General features: G+C 34.5%; 1 protein-coding gene and 1 pseudogene across 1 annotated transcript; both read right to left on the reverse strand.

Annotated features, from left to right (window-relative positions):
- Positions 1–2,061: 2,061 nt before the first annotated feature.
- LOC145588351 (putative flavin-containing monooxygenase 1) lies at positions 2,062–5,861 on the reverse strand (annotated as a pseudogene).
- A 7,463-nt stretch (positions 5,862–13,324) lies between these two features.
- Positions 13,325–15,422, reverse strand: LOC145589226 (putative flavin-containing monooxygenase 1). Its single transcript, XM_081645770.1, has 3 exons — positions 15,328–15,422; positions 13,787–13,966; positions 13,325–13,658 (listed from the first exon to the last, which is right to left on the reverse strand). The coding sequence occupies exons 1-3, from the start codon at positions 15,420–15,422 to the stop codon at positions 13,325–13,327; spliced, it is 609 nt and encodes a 202-aa protein (XP_081501896.1).
- Positions 15,423–17,862: the final 2,440 nt, after the last annotated feature.

Below are 17,862 nucleotides of genomic sequence, written 5' to 3' on the forward strand. Positions count from 1 at the left end.
CAAAGTGCCTATAGTGGGGATTGAACCCCCAACCTCAAGGCTGGACGGTGCAACCCTTACCACTATACCAAGCTTAGCTTGGTGCATACTACTCTGTATTAATTAGTCTTATCTGTATCCTCTATTACCATAATTAATATATTGCAGACTGGGTTGTTTCTTATCCGTATATGTCTACTTGATTATGCACTTGTCGATTTGTGGATGTGTAACCTTGTTCAATGTAGAATTTGTTATATACACCCGAGTGTACCATACAACCGAGGTCATTTGTTTATTTAATCAACAAATGAGTATGTAATATTTTTACTCATTTGTTAATTGAATGAGCAAATAACCCTACATAATAGGTTCTCAGTTCAATGCTATGTATAAGAAGTTACATTGAAAATATGGAGTTTAATTAATCACTAATTACACAGATCGACATGTAATTATGTTCGTTATGAATTTAATAGAAAGTGTATTATTACGGAATAAATGTTTGGAAAATGATAAACATAGCCCTAAGGGCTATGTATAATTAAAGAGTTAAAAAACGAAATATTAAGGTTAAATTTATATTAATCACACCGATTTACGCATGATTTTGTCATGAATTCCCAACTTAATTCCATTTTAGGAAGTATATTTAATGCTTATATATAACCCTTACTAAGGGTTATATATATCATTACCCTAAATGTTTATATACATACATTTCTTTAATTAATTGTCTACATAGTATATTTCAGAAAAAAAAAATTGTCTACATAGTACTATACTACTATACATACAATTACCTTTAATTTTATCTTATGGAATGAAAATAATTTTCAAATGCAGTGAGAACTGAATTGTACTTTTGCTACCTAATTTTTTAGGTGAGTGTATTCCCTTTGTTACTAAATCATTCTATTGTATTTATAGGTCAAATTTTAACATTTTTCATCATGATTTCGTTCTCACAAATATGAATGAGTGGCTGAGATGTCTCCAAACTAAGAAGATTTACACAATCAAACATAATTAATTACTCCTTGCTTACTTGTATGTACTTCTTTGTATGTAATTAAGATAATGTATGATAAAATTGAGCAAGAGTACTTTAATAGTTTATCATCAAAGCTTTCATTGTATTACTGGTACTTATTTTTCAGGTATGCTTGACAAATACATATATTTATTGTATTACTAGTCTCCTTTTTCCATGCCTAAAGTTGAATTATATATATGATCTGTTATGTTATGTTGAGGCACATAATTCTGATCCCAATTATGATATCATTGTTAATTAAGTTAGTAATTGGAAATTGGAAGCTTTGATTGATATAATAAAACAAAATTGGAAGCTGTTGCCAGTACTGCCGCACAACGATGCCGATAAAATAAGAAAGTCCACGTCTCACATGCTTCCATTAGTTTTAATTATACAATTGTTTATAACGAACACAAATCCACGTCTTCTCTAATCTCTAAATCGTTACTCCCTTTATTATTTAAAGATTATCTCATATTTTTATATTTTACGATTATGGTAATTGGTCAGCTATGTAGAATGTAGATGATGATTTATTGATTATATTATACAAAGTATACTAGTATATATTGTCTTATTTATTTATTTTATAATTTGGAGCCAATCAATAATCTGCGTCTTTAGCTAGAGAATATGCTATGAATTGCCAAAAGGGGACATTTAAAGTTAGAATTAGAAGCATGCGATGCGTGCGGATTCTCATTGTTGATTTTGTATGTTGGGTACAGTGTTCATGGAAGGTGCGAGTATACATGATTGTACGTTAGGCCTTTAGCACCTTACATTATAGTGCACGAGCAACCAACAATTGGCATATGCGCCATGTTGTCCATGTATGAGGGTGTGAATGGACTAATATGTACCACACTTATCAGCGCGTGTTATACACGTGGTGGCTACATCATTATATGTGTTATTGTTCATGAAAATTCAAATTAATTCTACAATTATTAGGACATCAACCATTACATTATTGGAAAACGTGATTACCCCAACGCAAGTAAGGCATACATCTTATGAATTATTGGAAAACATAATTAAAGTTAAGCGTAGTCCATTGGACCATAGGGCTCAAGTAACTCGGCCAAAAGCCTTTCTTCCGGTTTGGGTTTAAGCCCATGTCCTTGCAAAGCAGATCATTGTACCAAATATGCAACGCTCCTATGCATGGCCTTCCGTAGTACTTGGAAGAGTACAATTTCATGGACTAGTAAAATTTTGAAAGTTCTTTCTCCATTTCTTGAATATTTGGCAATTTAAATTTTCCATCAAGTAGTTCAAATAACCAACGACAACTTATTTCTGAAGTGTACAAGTTTGCAAAGCTCTCCGAAAAGCCTAGCACCGCAAGTTGTGGAATTTGGGGATGGATGCATTCCCTACACGAGCATGACAATGTAAATCAATACGTCACATTTGTATATTACAAAGAAACGGAAGAAGTATGACTCATTACAAATAAATTTGAAGGGATTAGTAAAATGATTACAAACCGATATAATGGGACAACTGTCTCATTAATAGGGTTGGTTAGGTATTTCTGAAATTTGATAGATGCAAAGATATCTCTAAGCTTTTGATCCCCTTTAAATCCAGTAGCAAAAATAACCAAGTCATTCTTAATAGATTTGATAGGTTCAACACTATCATCGCAAAGTAAAACACCTTCTTTGTGAAATGTAAAAGTTGTAGATCTTTTCAAAATAATGCTTCCTTTCTCAACATTGTCATAAAATCCTTCTGGGGTTGTAACAGCTGAACAAGAATTCATCGCTTGTAAGAAGCTATGATTGGGTACCATGTCATATTTCTTGATGGGTTGCTTTTTCTTTATATCATTCTCAACAAATTTGCTAATTGCCCATCTCTGTTGTACGTACAAATAAAAGTCACATTAAAATAATTAGTACTCTCTACAACTTGAATTAGTTATCACATTGTTTTAACATTTTTTAACTAAATAAAGTCGTCCAAAATGTTAAAAAAGTACCAAAGGAGAAAATAATGAGGCTACGAAGTTGAGTAGAAAGCTTTGGCCAGGCTTATAAATCAAGAGTTCAGAAAAACGGGTCAAATACATGTTTGCCCAAGGTATGGACTGGGATACATTCCAATGTGGAGTCCTACATATAATTGTGCATGGTTTTTCAATTCCTGCAATCAACATTTTACTGTGTTAATTTCACATCATAGAAAGAATTAAATATCTTAATATTGGTACATTACTATAAGTTAATTTCTCAACAAAAATGTTCTCTTCATAAATTGATTTCCTTATGACCTTACTGAAGGCAGATTTTAAAGATTTTTTCTTATGAAATGTGATTTTTTAAATGTAATTCCTCCAACATAAAATTAAAAAGAATAAATTAATTAAAAATGAAGAAAAAGAAAAAATTGGAGTTTTAATTTGTAAGAGTAACAAATGTGTGGGTTATGCCCAATTAGTGGAACAAAGTGAAGTACAGTGTATTACAAAAAACACATGGTGAGTTAATTGGATCTTTTACCAAAACGACTAATTTGACAAAAGTATTTACCAAAACGGCTAATTATGAATTTTAATTCCAAATCTAGTTAAATTATTGACTTGGAAGTAAATTAGCTATTTCTTTTTCTTTTGAACCAATTTTGTTCAGGGTTCACTTTATTGATATTTTTTTAAAATTTTGTTTATTGGTTTTATTTTAATTTTGTTTTTAGGTTTTTTTTTAAGTTGGAAAATTTAACGATATGCAGAGTACAAATATAGTAATTTTTTCGGCTAGATCGTATCATTTAAATTTGGAATTTCAAGTAGGTATTGTTCTATCAATACTACCGCAAATTTATATAACGATAAGGGTTTTTAAGGTATTGTTCATCTTTTTCATGCCTATAAATTGTATACTTTTGTTAATGTCAGCTAATTTGAATATTTTTTAGTTTAATGTGTATAATAAATCAAAATTACACATAGTGATACATTATGGTAAACAATGAATATGTTCTCAGTTTTTTTTTATTTATTTTTATTTTTTTGTTAATTGGAAATTTGGAATAATTTTTTGAGTTTTGTTTTTCCCTAATTTTTTTTTTAAAATGCTGATGCTTGCACCTCTGAACAAAGTAGAGTCTCCAAATAATTGTTGCAAATATATTATGTTGAATATTATTTTTCAAATTAATGGAATTTTTTTTTTTTTTTGGTGCAAAAGAGGGGAGAACCCCTAACAAAGAAAAACACAAAAACAGTAATTAAAAAAAAAAAAAAGAAACAAAACAGAAAACAAAAGCACACCCTATGAAAAACAAGCTAGCTACCCTCTCATCATTGGATATCTTAAACTATGGCATTTGAATTTCCCAAAAAAAAAAAAAAAAAAAAAAAAAAACAAAAAACCAAAAATTAGAAAAAAAATTTTCCTTTAAAAAAACCCATAAAGTGAACCAAACAAGCTCAAAGGAAAATAAGAAATAAATAATTTCCTTCCAAGTTAATAAGTTAGCTAGTTTTGGAATTAATATTGATAAGTAGCCGTTTTGGTAAATAGTTTTGTAAAAGTAGCCATTTTGGCAAAAGATCCGAGTTAATTATCATTTACTTATTGCTAAATATCGTTAATTGCGTATTACAAAAACTTATGAAAATTACATATTTTAAAACTTCATAATGAGACGAATCTAACAAGATTTATTTTGATAATATTTTTTTTTAGATACGAAGTATTAGTATTAAATTGCGGTCAACGTTTAGTTAAATTATTAAATTAGATCAGACCAGGTCAAATAATAAAAATTCAAATCCGACCTTATGAAAAATCAAACCAAATCTCCTTATTTAATTTCAATTGAAGAGAACAAGTTTTCTTGAAAAAAAAAAAGAAAAAAAAAAGTGAAGAGACCAGAACAAGTCCTATATAATGGAAATGGATGATTAACTAACTTGAGAGCACATGAGATCAAATTCTATCTACGTGCCCTTACGAGTTACGATTCTCTCTACACTAAAAAAAATGATGGAGTATACGAAGTATTTGTGTAAGTTATGTACAACCATGCATGCACGTAGTTGATCTTAGCATATTACCATTGACAATCGAGCACTCCGTGGCAATGTCAAGTGCAGATTTTTGTAGCCAACCACTGTAACACGCTTGCCTTTGACCATTTTTTTTTGCACTTTCATTATCCATAGATGAATAATCCATGGAATGCATAATCTTCCCTTCAAATACCTTTGGCCCTTCGCCCGAAGGGAACTCCGATACATATGGTAGGTCAATGAATCGTCCCACACACAAGATCACAAAATCTACTTCCATTACCTATATATGCAATCAATATAATCAATCAAAATAAGGGTTAACATGTAATAATATTGCGCGGAATAAATTATTCCAAGAAATAAAAATAAAATTACCTCAGTTGTTTGGGTGATGAGTTGTTGCGTGTTAATAATCCATTTTCCCTTACCAAAAGGATCACCATTGTTATCACCACCCCAAAAATGATTTTCTTCACGAGATGGACCTTTATTATCATACTCAATACTCACCACCTTTGTATTGAATCTAATGTGTTTAAGCAAATCAAAATGCTTAGCATAAGATTGAATGTAATCACATACTTGGGTTTGGGTTGGGTAAAGTGTTTCAATAGAAGAAGGCCAAGGAAACTCAGAAAATTGATAAAACGATTTAGGAGTTTGGAGTTTTGTAGTCTCTTGAGTTTTAATCCAAACACCACCAATGGTGCTACGAGACTCAAAAACTATGGAATTGTAACCCTTAGAAAGGGCATATTTGCATGCTAATATCCCACCTATTCCTGCTCCTACTATACCCACTACTTTCCTTTCCATTTGGGGTGGCTTTATTTCTAAATTGTACTCAATTTGTTATGTATGCATAATAAACAAGACAATATATAGTTCGCTAGCCATCTGAACTAGCTTGGTATTGCCTTGTCGGAAATGATGACACTTGTAACATAATATAACATATATAATTGTTCAAGTATCAAATCAGCTAAAAATTTAAACATATGGTTGCAGTTCAAAATTAATTTTTGTATGAAGTGTTAGTTAATTTTGTATTTCTTTAATATATCTTGTATGCCTCGAAATCACCAATTCAACACAATTATTGATTTAGAGCTAATGTGCTTGGAAAATTATTGCATTTTTTATACTAAAGTCGGTGAGATGCGAATCAAATAGAGCACAAAACGTTGTTTGATTTGATAAGAAAGACACACGTTTCAAAAAATTGATCTAGTTTATAAAAAAAAAAAAAACATGCAAGTCCAAAGAACTTTGTTTGATTTGGATTTCCATACGATAATTGATATGATACTATAATCTATTTTATCCCTTGATTAACTTGCTCTATCACACGTAGTTCTTCACTTTTTACCTGGATTTGATCTTTCCCCTTCGAGTGCTTCTAGTGCAAAATATTTTAACCAAAAGTTTAATTTAATATACTTAACGCTTTTTTTTTTTTTTTTTTTTTTTTTTTTTTTTTTTTTTTTTTTTTTTTTTTGACAATCAAGAAAGCAAAGCCAATTACATACCCTTCCTAGCTGCTACAGCCAGCTTGTGGGCTTCTATTACATTAAGTCTATTGACTTTTACAATAACAAAATTATCTAACTCTCTAATAGCCTGTTTAATATCAAGCACTAGTTGCTTAATTTCCCTCTTTGCATTGCTATTGTCATTAAAAGCCTTCACCAAATCACTTGAGTCAGTGAGCATCGTGACATTCCTTCCTCTAAGACTTGAATTTTTTATAGCTATAAGAGCAGTCATGGCTTCTGTTTGAGTCGGGGTAGAGGCAAAAACAAGGGCTTTTCCCCTATCAATTACTACACCTTTATCCTTGATAATCCATCCTACTGCCACTCTCCACGTATTCATCGAAGGTAATTTATTCTTCTTCCAGGCACCATCAATAATCATAGTGACATTATTCTGATTTGCCACCCTTGAGATGTCACCATCCTTTCTCTGCTCCAAGCTTCCACCATCATTAGAATCTTCATTTCTTGGCTTCGCTCCAACTGCTAGCAGGTTACCTTTGATCCATCTATTTTTCCAGTGATGGTAGTGTGTATTATGTTGAGAGGATTGCAGACTTCGTTGTTGAAGATAGCCTTATTTCTTGTAAGCCAAATGCTCCACAGAACACTAACAAAGTCCATGATACTCTCTTCTTTATTGCTGTTCAGAGTATGGATGTAGGAGATGAAGTTTCGTATCCATTCCCCTGCTTTAAGTTCCTTGCCGACTTCTGAATTAATGCCTAGGTTGCTGCATTTCTATACTCTTCTAGAAATATCGCAGTCCTGAAAATATGCTCTTACGTTTCCTCTTCGATGAGACACAGTCTGCAAACATTACAAATGTTAATACCCCTTTTTATAAGATTATTTGTAGTGGGGAGGGCATTATTAATTAGTTTCTAGACAAAAATTTTGTGTTTTGGCCATATTTTCGATGACCACCATTTTTTCCAGAAGGCCGAGGGGGAGACCAAGCTACTATTTCCTTTCATAGAAAACCAGTATCCAGATTCGATGGTGTAGTTCCCAGACTCGGAGGGCCCCCAGTCCCAACTATCCTCCGAAATGTACTTTGCTGGGTTGAGGGCAAGAATATCTCTAGCAATAGGCGGTTTAAACCACCTCCATACTAGGCTTGTTCGCTAGCTTCCTTGAGGATCGAGTAAGTCACTTACAAACTTTGGCTTACTCTCACTATTAGCTGCATCATTATCTTTGCATTTGATGATGTTCTTGGTAACCCACCAGTCCTCTTCAATCTTTGTTGACGCTCCATTGGCAACGACTCTTTTGAGGCCACCCTTTAAGTGATAGATGCTCTTGAGAATACTTCGGGCTCCCCACGACATTGAAGATTTGAACTCCCCCTTCCTTCCTTTATCGAACCAATCATCCCTGTACTTTGCCTTGAAAACTTTGCTTACCTGCAATTGGGGGTTAGAAAACATACGCCATGCTTTTTTAAAGACAAGAGCATGGTTTAGATTATTTATGTTTCGAAGGCCAATGCCCCCATCATGTTTGTATTATTCCAGGAGGTTAGATTTCCTCCAATAAATTGGTCTTTTGTCCATGGATGAGGACAACCAAAATTTTCAGAATAAGCGAAGAAATCTTTTTCGTTATAGACTTGGGGAGAAGGTAAGCGCTTAGAATGTGGGAAGCCATTGCCACCAGAATACCATTGATCAGAACGAGCTTCCCAGCTTGTGACAGACTAAGAAACTTATAGGAAGATAGTTGTAGGGAATATTTCAAGCCATCCTACACTTGAGCCCCACTGTGATCATACAATTAAGCACGGTGGCGTCCAAAGGGAAGGAAGCTAGAGTAAAAGAGTCGCCAACAAGTTTTAGGAACTTGTAAACCGTTCACAGGGTGAAGGTTACACCCCTTAACGATCCAGGAGATCGTCAACTCCAATAGGTCTGGAACCATGACTGGAAGTTCGGGGATGAAGGTACAAATCCAACCTAAAAGAGACTGAACTCGCCCTATAAAATAGGCCTCTACTTTATTCTGCTCCTATTCATGTGCGCTTTCTGACTAACATGCAATCAATAGGTTTACCCTAAACCTATTTAGTCTATGTTGGTTGAATTTAATGCACAAACAAAACTATTATTGGCGATCACTTGAATTATAATCATATTAGCCCTAAACAAGATTATTAATTATCTTATTAAGCGTGATTACAAGTACAAATTCCCTTTAAACATGCATAAAAGGTGTGATCAAGCAATAACAATAATATATAACAAGCAACATAATAATAATAAAAATAATAATCATCATAATAATAATCATTATAACAATCATAATAATCATAATTATCATAATCATGTTAAAGCATAATATTAATAGCAAGATCCTAGGCATGATACTAACAAGATTAATGACAAACCCTAGCATGTCACTAAGCAATAAAAATCAAAGCTTTAACCCTAACATGATACTAACATGCTATTGATATGATATTAGAAAGCATAGGAAGCACCCTAAACATGATACTAGAAAGCAATAATAACATCCTAACATGATGCTAGGAATTAATAAATAATAAACATGCTTTCTACAAGAATAGAGCATTAAGACTATATACTTTGATGTCTCGTGCCTCTTTCTAATAACAAAATACACGCGTTAGTAACTTCAAGGAAAATATAAAATCAAACAATTAAATTAAATAATTGAAATAGAGATTGGGGACCAAACCCTCAGAAATTATCAACCTTTCACGTCTAGGGCGAAGGCCACTTCGAACTTGGCTAGGTGTCTAGATCTTGTGAATGCGGAATTTTGTTTGTGAAAAGTTGGTTTAGAAAGAGAGAGAGAGTATCAAGAAATTCTTGATGAGAGTTGGTAATTAAAAAACGGAGGTTTAAGGAGGCTATTTATAACGAAAATCAGCCGGAATATGATAAAAAAGAATCAGAGTTTCAAGAAGAATAAAACACGACGCTGTCGCCAGGCGACAGCCTGTGAGGCGGCGCTGCAGGCAGGTTTTTCACACGTTTTCATATTTTTGATAAAATTAAGCGTACGAGGGGTAAAATCTGTAACACTTCTTTTATTCTAAATAAAACTCATAAAACTCAATTATCAATGCTAATCACATTAGGATCCAAAAGAACCTTCTAGAAGATTCTAGAAGACTATAATCAATCTTAATTGCATTAGGAATGATAGATCATAATAGGCCCTCCTCTAGATCATTGGGCCCCATATAAAGGTCAAACCGGGCCCAGTTTAGTAATTTGGCCATAACTTCCTCATTATTCATCGGAATTGGGCTTATAATATATCATTGGAAAGCTCCTTTCGAGCCCAATCCAACTACACTGTTATTGGACCTTTGAAATGGACCAAACTAAACTGGATTGGCTATTTTCATAAAATAGGTTTTCGAAAACAGAAAGAAAGAAGAGAAATAAAAACTAACCGCAACACTAGACTTTCCACACTTTCACTTCATTTGATTATAATTTGACGTGAAAAGTATTCATCACTGGGTTTGGTTTTGGGGAGACACGTTTGGGTGTCTACAATAGTTTACCTGCGATCTTGCTCACAATATTATTGAAAGCATTGATGCTTCTCCCATCAATACCCATGGGGCACCCTAAATAAGTTCCCATGTGCTCACTATCTTTCACACCAAGGCTCTTTCTGAGGATCTTCTTGAATTTATTTGGCATGTTTTTTGAGAAGATAACATACGATTTATTCCAATTCACCATTTCTCCTGATAACTCACAAAACTGATCAAGCACTTTTTTCATGACACTGAAGTTTTCGATGTCAGCCTTAAGAAAGAATAAGGCATCATCGGCGAAGAAGAGATGAGAGATAGAAGGGCCCGATCTAGAGGCTTTAATTCCTTTGATAGCAGCAGTACTTTGTAAATAATTGAGTCTTCTGGACAGTACCTCCATACAAAGAATAAACAAGTACGGCGATAAGAGGTCTCCTTGTCTAAGCCCTACATTTGGGACAATCTTCCTCGAGGGCTCTCCATTGATAAGGATGCGATATGAAGCCGTAAATATGCATTGCATAATCCACTTAATCCATTTCTCAGGAAAATTCATTTGGGTAAGCACTCTCTCTACAAAACTCCACTTGATTCGATCGTAAGCTTTGTTGAGATTGACCTTGAAGATACTCTCGTAACTTCCCGAACTCGCTTTTTTCTTAATTTTGTGAAGCATTTTGTGGCCAATGATACAGCTATCATTTATTGCTCTGCCCGGAACAAACGCATAGTGGTTGTCTCCTACAATGTCCCCAATGATGCTTCTAAGTCTTCTAACAAGACACTTCGAAATGATTTTGTAAGAGGTATTACAAAGACTTATTGGTCTGAACTCTGAAACCATCTGTGGGTTATTGATTTTAGGGATAAGAGAAATCCAGGTCTCGTTCATTTCCTTCAGCATAAAGCCTTCTCTGAAAAAGGAAGTACAAGATTTGATCACGTTCTCACCAACAACATCCTAATTCTTCTGGAAAAAGAGAGGAGGAATTCCATCGGGTCCCAGGGATTTGTGCCCTTTCATACTGAAAGCTACAGACTTGATATCAGCTTTAGAGAAAGGCTTCATAAGCAAGGAGATATGAGCATCTGTAAGAGAGGGGATAGAATGTTTCCAGTCATCCCAAGCTTCAGCATTCCATCCCTGTTCAGCATTACCTGCACAGAATAAGTTCTCAAAAAAATCGTTAAATAAACAATGTATTTTGCTGTCCTCCGTAGTCTAATTTCCTTGTTCATCCTTTATTCCCTTGATTTCATTTCTCGACTTCCTAGTAGCTGCACATTTGGAGAAGAAGGAGGTATTGAGATCCGAGAGGGAATCCCATTTAGTTCTGACCCTTTGTCTCCAGTAGCTCTGTTTGATGCAAATATTAGAAACCACCTCTTTCCTTTCTTTTGCTTCATCAGAGATTTTTAAGGGGTTAGAGAGGTTACTTTGCTTCTTAGTGACTTCCTCACAGATGGACTTCCAGTTGATGCGGTTTGAGTGCTTATAGCTAAGGCACCATTGTTTGCAATTTTTTAAATAGGTTTGAAGCTTTCTTTGGAGGGAGAACATTGCTGAGCCCTGGTGCACTTGGTTCCAATCTCTCTCAATAGAATTACAGACCTCCTTGAAGTCTAAACACCACACTTCTAGCTTGTAAGGTCTTTTCCTTCTTAAGGGGGCCTGACTGGTGGAAATAATGATGGGGCTATGGTCTGAGATAAGAATGGGCAGGTTAAGGGTAAAGACGTCAGGTTACAGGTTTCTCCAATTATCATTACCATATGATCTGTCCAAGGCCTCAAAAATTGTGTCATCATTCTCTCTGTTATTAGTCCAGGTATATCTAACTCCATGGGAAGGGATATCACTAAGACCACACTCTATTTTCCACTTAGTGAACTGGATGGCACCAGGAATGAATGATTTACCCCCTAATTTTTGGTTCAGGTTCTCAATTTGATTGAAGTCATCGGCTACAAGTAAATTACCGGGATGAGCCCAGATTATAGCCCTAAGAGTGTCCCAAACAGATTGTCTTTCACACAAATAAGGCGAGCCATAGACAAAAAGAGCATAAGAAAAGTACTTAAATTCATCATTGATTGAGCAAAAGAAATAATTAGAGTCCTGGAAAAGGATTTTTACAATGACATTTTTATTCCAGCATAAATAAATTCCCCCTTAGCATCAATTGAGTCCACACTACTGCTATTGTTGAAGCCCTAAGATTGGAAAATTGGGTTCAAAGAAGCGGCAGAGGTCTTAGTTTCAGAGAGGAACACAATGTCAATGTTCGAACTGTCCACCAACCATTTGATGAAGGGAATAGCAGGGGGGTTGGCAGCAGAGAAGCCTCTACAATTCCACGCCAGACACTTCATCTATCCTCTGGGGGCTGTTTAGGGCCAGCCGCCGCGCCCTCAGAGTCTGATGAGAAAAAATTCTCTAAGTCTTCATTCGCATCAAAACCGAACCTGAGTTTGGTAAAGCCATGAAATTTCTTTTGCACCTTTTTTTGCTTCTTGACAGGTCCTTCTTCAGGGCTTAGGTTGTCAGAGGCTGGGAAATCAGCTTCGTTAATTTCTCTCATTGTCGCACTATATCACACATTTACACAAAACTTATTATTGTTTATCACTATTAAATTGATTTGAATTTGTGCTATCTTTATAAGCTTGACACCTGTAACATACTACGTAGATTATAAGTACCAAAAAGTAGATTAGTGATTGTGTGCTTGCACAAGTATTATACCTGCCAAATTTTATACATATGTTGTACTTTTCCTATTCACATGCCAAATTTTATACATATACAGTACATATGTTGTAGTCATAAACAAACTCTATTCGATCTGACTTGAAAATTTTCAATTTAGATTTCAACTCACATGGATTCAATAATTTAGCCTGAATCAACTTTAAAATAGACCTAATCCAACCTTACCTAACCCGACCCAAATAAACGAATCGACACCTCTAGTTTTGTTGTACTGATATTATATGTAGTGATAAAATCTGAGGCCTAGTTTACAATAGTTGGTAGATTCAAACTCATTCCACATATATAATGTCCTTGGTTCACATTAAACCAACCAAAAAAAAAAAAAAAAAAAAATTTAAAATCTAGTATGTTGTCAATTTGGCAACATACTACTACCAAGTTACAATCTTCCATACAATACATTATAAATATAAATACGGCTTGTAATTATAATGCAGTAAAATTAGTTTTAAGCATAATCCATTGGGCCGTATGACTTGAACAGATCAGCCCAAAATCCATCCTTTCTCTTTGGGTTGAAGCCCATGTCAATGCAAAGCTGATCATTGTAATAAATATGCAAAGCTCCAAGGCAAGATCCTCTATAATACTTGCCTGAGTACCTCTTCATAAATTTCTCCCATTCTATAACATCTTTCTCCATTTCTTCAATACTTAGCAATTTGAATTTTCCATCAAGTAGTTCAAATAACCGACATCTTATTTCTGAAGTGGGCAAGTTTGTTAAGCTCTCTGAAAATCCAATCACTCCAAGTTGTGGAATCCGTGGATGGATACATTCCCTACAGGTTTATGACATACATAATAAACTTCAATAAGTTAATCTAACTTTGATGTTACCATCATCTCAAATGATCGATTATCTAAAGAAACTGTAATAAAGGTCTCACATAAGCTTAAGATAACGAACCTGTATAATGAAAGCGTTTTATTGGAGGAGCCAAACATGTAATCCTTAAATTCAAAAGATTCAAAAATATCTTTTAGCTTCTGGTCACCCTTGTATCCCGTAGCAAAAATAACCAAGTCACTCTTAATAGGCTCTGACGATTTAATCCTATCGTCGAGTTTTACACCCTCTTCATAGAAGCTAAAACAATGGGGTGGAAGCCCTTAGAAAGGGCATACTTGCATGCTAACAAACCACTAATGCCTGCTCCTACTATGCATACTTTTCTTTCCATTGTTTTCGTGTAATACAAAGTATGGAATTGAATATGATGACTTTGTAACTAGGCTTATCTTATATGAGCAAGTTCTCAAACGAAATACCCTTTATCTTTCTTTATATTGATTGATGTGTGATGCTTAAAAACTGTGACTCCGCGAAAATGGGGTCCAATTATTAACCCTTTTCTTTGGGTGGTTTGATTATTAAAAGAGGCTTGAATATCTAATAGTAATATAGGCATGTGATTTTTGTTTTTGGATTGATTCAATGATTGTTGTTGGTTTTAATATCGTTCACTGTCTTATACAGTACGGAGTAGTAAGGTTGGCTAATTTAGTGTTTTCCGTAATAAAAAACAAAAAAAAATCCAGTATTTAAGGTATAATTGGTATAAACCACCTTTTGTGTCTAACTTTTTTTGAAAAAACTACCTTTTTTTTTTTTTTTTTTTTTTTTTTTTTTTTTTTTTTTTTTACTAAACCACCTTTTAAGTACCTAAGTTTTTTATTGCACCACCCCTATTTCAAATCTAACGGATTGCATCTCAACCATCCACTTCCAAATCATCAACCAAAACAAAACCTTCCCTTCCATCTCAACCCATCCACTTCAATTACCTCAATTTAGGGTTTGAGAATGAACAAAGACTACAATTTAATTTTTGCAGCAAAATTAGGTTTGATTTTTTAAAGCTTTACTCAATTTAGTCATACATATATAGAGGGAATGGTCAAATGTTTTTGGGAGTGAAAAAAATAAATGATTTAGGAGAGAAAAGCACAAGTTGTGGGCCCCTTTGACGTCTCAATTAAATTTTTCGTCAAAATTTGAAATAGGGGTGGTGCAATCAAAACTTAAGTACTTAAAAGGTGGTTTAGTAAAAAAATACATAAAAGGTGGTTTTTTTCAAAAAAGTTGGTCAGAAAAGGTGGTTTATACCAATTTTAACGATAAATTCTAATCATATCAATATTACAAAAGCATGTACTATGTATGATAGATGAAACAACTTGTTTCAACTCACATGTGGGTTATTTTCCTAACATTTCACGTCACAATTTAGAAATCGATATGCTGCCTTAGCTTTATTTAATAGTTAACAAGGGCCCTTAATTCTGCTTTGTCAACTTAATAGGAAGAGCATTTTGGAATCCTAAAATGGGAGTCGGAACAATTTGGCCACCCTTGATCTTCTCCCATCAGAAAATAATTCCACCAAAAGTAGCTTCTTACAAAAGGAGGAAAGATGATGAAGTATTAAAGAATAAAGATCAAGTTACCTGTAATTAGTAACAAGGTTATGAAGAAAAATAGTCATTAAGACTTTAGCAAATTCTGCTCCTGCACATTGCCTTGTTCGTCTTCGGAATGGCATAAAGTTTTTTGCTATAACATGACATATACTTAGAGCTGTCAATTCGGGTGAACGGGTCGGGTTTGATTCGGGTTAGTGTGAGTCGGGTCATCTCGGGTCGGGTCAATACGGGTTAATGTCATAACATATTTAAGTCGGGTTCGTGTTGGGTCATGCTTGAGTCGGGTCACGTCGGGTCATACATCTTATCGGATTTAGGTTGGGTTAGTAAAAGTTCAGGTTACATTCGGGTCGGGTGAAAAATAGGTCGGGTTAAATTCGGGTTTTTAAGGGTTTAAACGAGTTAGGGTCGTTCTCGGGTTCGAGTCGGGTTCAGTTCAAGGCAATTATTTATGGGTTATAATCAGGTCGGGTCATTCTCGGGTTCAAGTCGAGTTCGGTTCAAGTCAATATTTTACAGGTTATAATCAAGTCGGGTCATTTCCAAGTCGGGTCATTCTCGGGTTCGGTTCAAGTCAATAATTTGCGGAAAACATGTTTCGTCCTTGAAATTCGTCCCTAAAAACATGTTGTGAAACTAACCTCTTAAAATTCAAAGTGAAATATTGAAGGAATAGAGTTAGGATTCAATTTCCGTTCCAATACCAACATGAGATAACGACCTATACATATTGATTCAATAACAAGTCATGTTGAATTTGGGCTGGGTCAATAACAAGTCGGGTTGATTCGGGTCGGGTTGAAATTCGAGTCGAGTTTGTAGCAGGTCGAGTTAAATTCGGGTCGGGTTAGGAACAGGTCGGGTTGATTTTGGGTTTTGACGGGTTAAAACGGGTTTGGGTCAATTTCGGTTCAGGTCGGGTTCAGTTCAGGTCAATAATTTACGGGTTACATTCGGGTCGGGTCGTCTCTAGGTTGGTTAATGTTCGGGTTCGAGTCTCAAATACTCGGGTCAACTCGGGTCTAGGGTTGGTTTCAGGTCGGGTTAGGTCGGGTTTGGGTCACCATTTTTTTCGGGTTCAGACGGGTCGGTTAATAGATCGAGTTAGGGTCGGTGTTTCGGGTCGGGTCAATTTTTGACAGCTCTACATATACTACGTACAAGATAAATACTTAAAAAGGAAACATACACGATAAACCATGACTTTCCTAATTTTCTTTTTTTTTCTTTTTTTTTTTTTTTACAAAACTTTCCTAATTTTCATTCCCTTTTTTATTCTCATTTTTATAATTTTTTAATAGTAAATTTTTTTTAATTTTTTACAAACAAAAAATATAGATATATCAAATCTCATCTTTCCAAATTCAGTTAATAATAATTTATCCAAGAGATATTTGTTGAATTAAAAAATTATCCAAAAAATATTCTATAATTAATTAGATAATTCAAATTTCATCTTTTTTTTTTTTATTTTTTTTTTATTTTTTTATTTATTTTTTTTAAAAGAAAAAAAAAAATAGGCGTGACCTTGCATGGCAAGTCAGCCACACTTATATATTGTTTGTTTTATACATAATTGCCTTTAATATTAACTTTTGCATAACATCGATCTAAGCCTTAAACCTTAATTATGAATAATATGGAGTGTTTAACATCATCGATAATACGAGGGGTAGAAGTTGCATCTTGGGTGGAGCCAAACAACACTACTAGTGATAACCAGATGAAGCCAGTTGATGATCTCTTTACCGTCCACCTATCGTATCACGAAGATGGCCTTGATGACGTGAATGTGAAAACAATAGATGTGAGTTTAGAGTTCAAGAGAGAGTCCCCTTATTGGGAATTGCAAGATGCCGTCATGAATTGCCTCAAGGATCATGATGTTAATATTGATGCTTGGGATTCTATTGTTGATGTTGTGGTACAAAGTTGTGAGCTCTTGCTCGATGATGTTCGTGATTCTGGCCGTAAGTCACTTGCTATCCACGTCAAGGCTCAAGTGTACCATGTGGAGGAGGAGGAGGAGGAGGAGAATGGTGATGATCACGCGTACGACTATAATGATGAGCTGATGGAGGAGGAAGAAGCGGAGGTTCGTGGTCTCGAGGAGGAGGAGGAAGAGGAAGAGGAGCAGGAGCCTATGTACTTGGATGATATTGGTGATGATGAGGAGATTATCGACAAGGAAAAGACATAGAATTTCGTCTAGAAGCAAGTGGAGTAGGGTTTTATAATGGATATTCAAGGGCTAAGGAGAATTGCTCAATATGTTTAGAGGACTTTAGGAAGTCGGACAATGTGGCGATGCTTCCTTCCTCTCATGTATATCACAAGAATTGCTTTCTTGGTTGGATATACAAGAGAAAAGGAACATGTCCGTTATGTCGATCGGAGTTATTATTGTTGTGTTAGTCTTAATATCTTATCGGTGATACTTTTAAGTTTCAAAAGGATGAATAATTTTGTAGTGAAGACCTAATTCGATAATTTGATTCAAGAATTCCTAAAATTAGGTTTAGAAGATATATTCAGTAGAATGTAATTTGATTTTATTAG

The sequence above is a fragment of the Chenopodium album genome, chromosome 17 (assembly GCF_948465745.1).
Source record: "Chenopodium album chromosome 17, dcCheAlbu1.1, whole genome shotgun sequence".
Lineage (NCBI taxonomy): Eukaryota > Viridiplantae > Streptophyta > Magnoliopsida > Caryophyllales > Amaranthaceae > Chenopodium > Chenopodium album.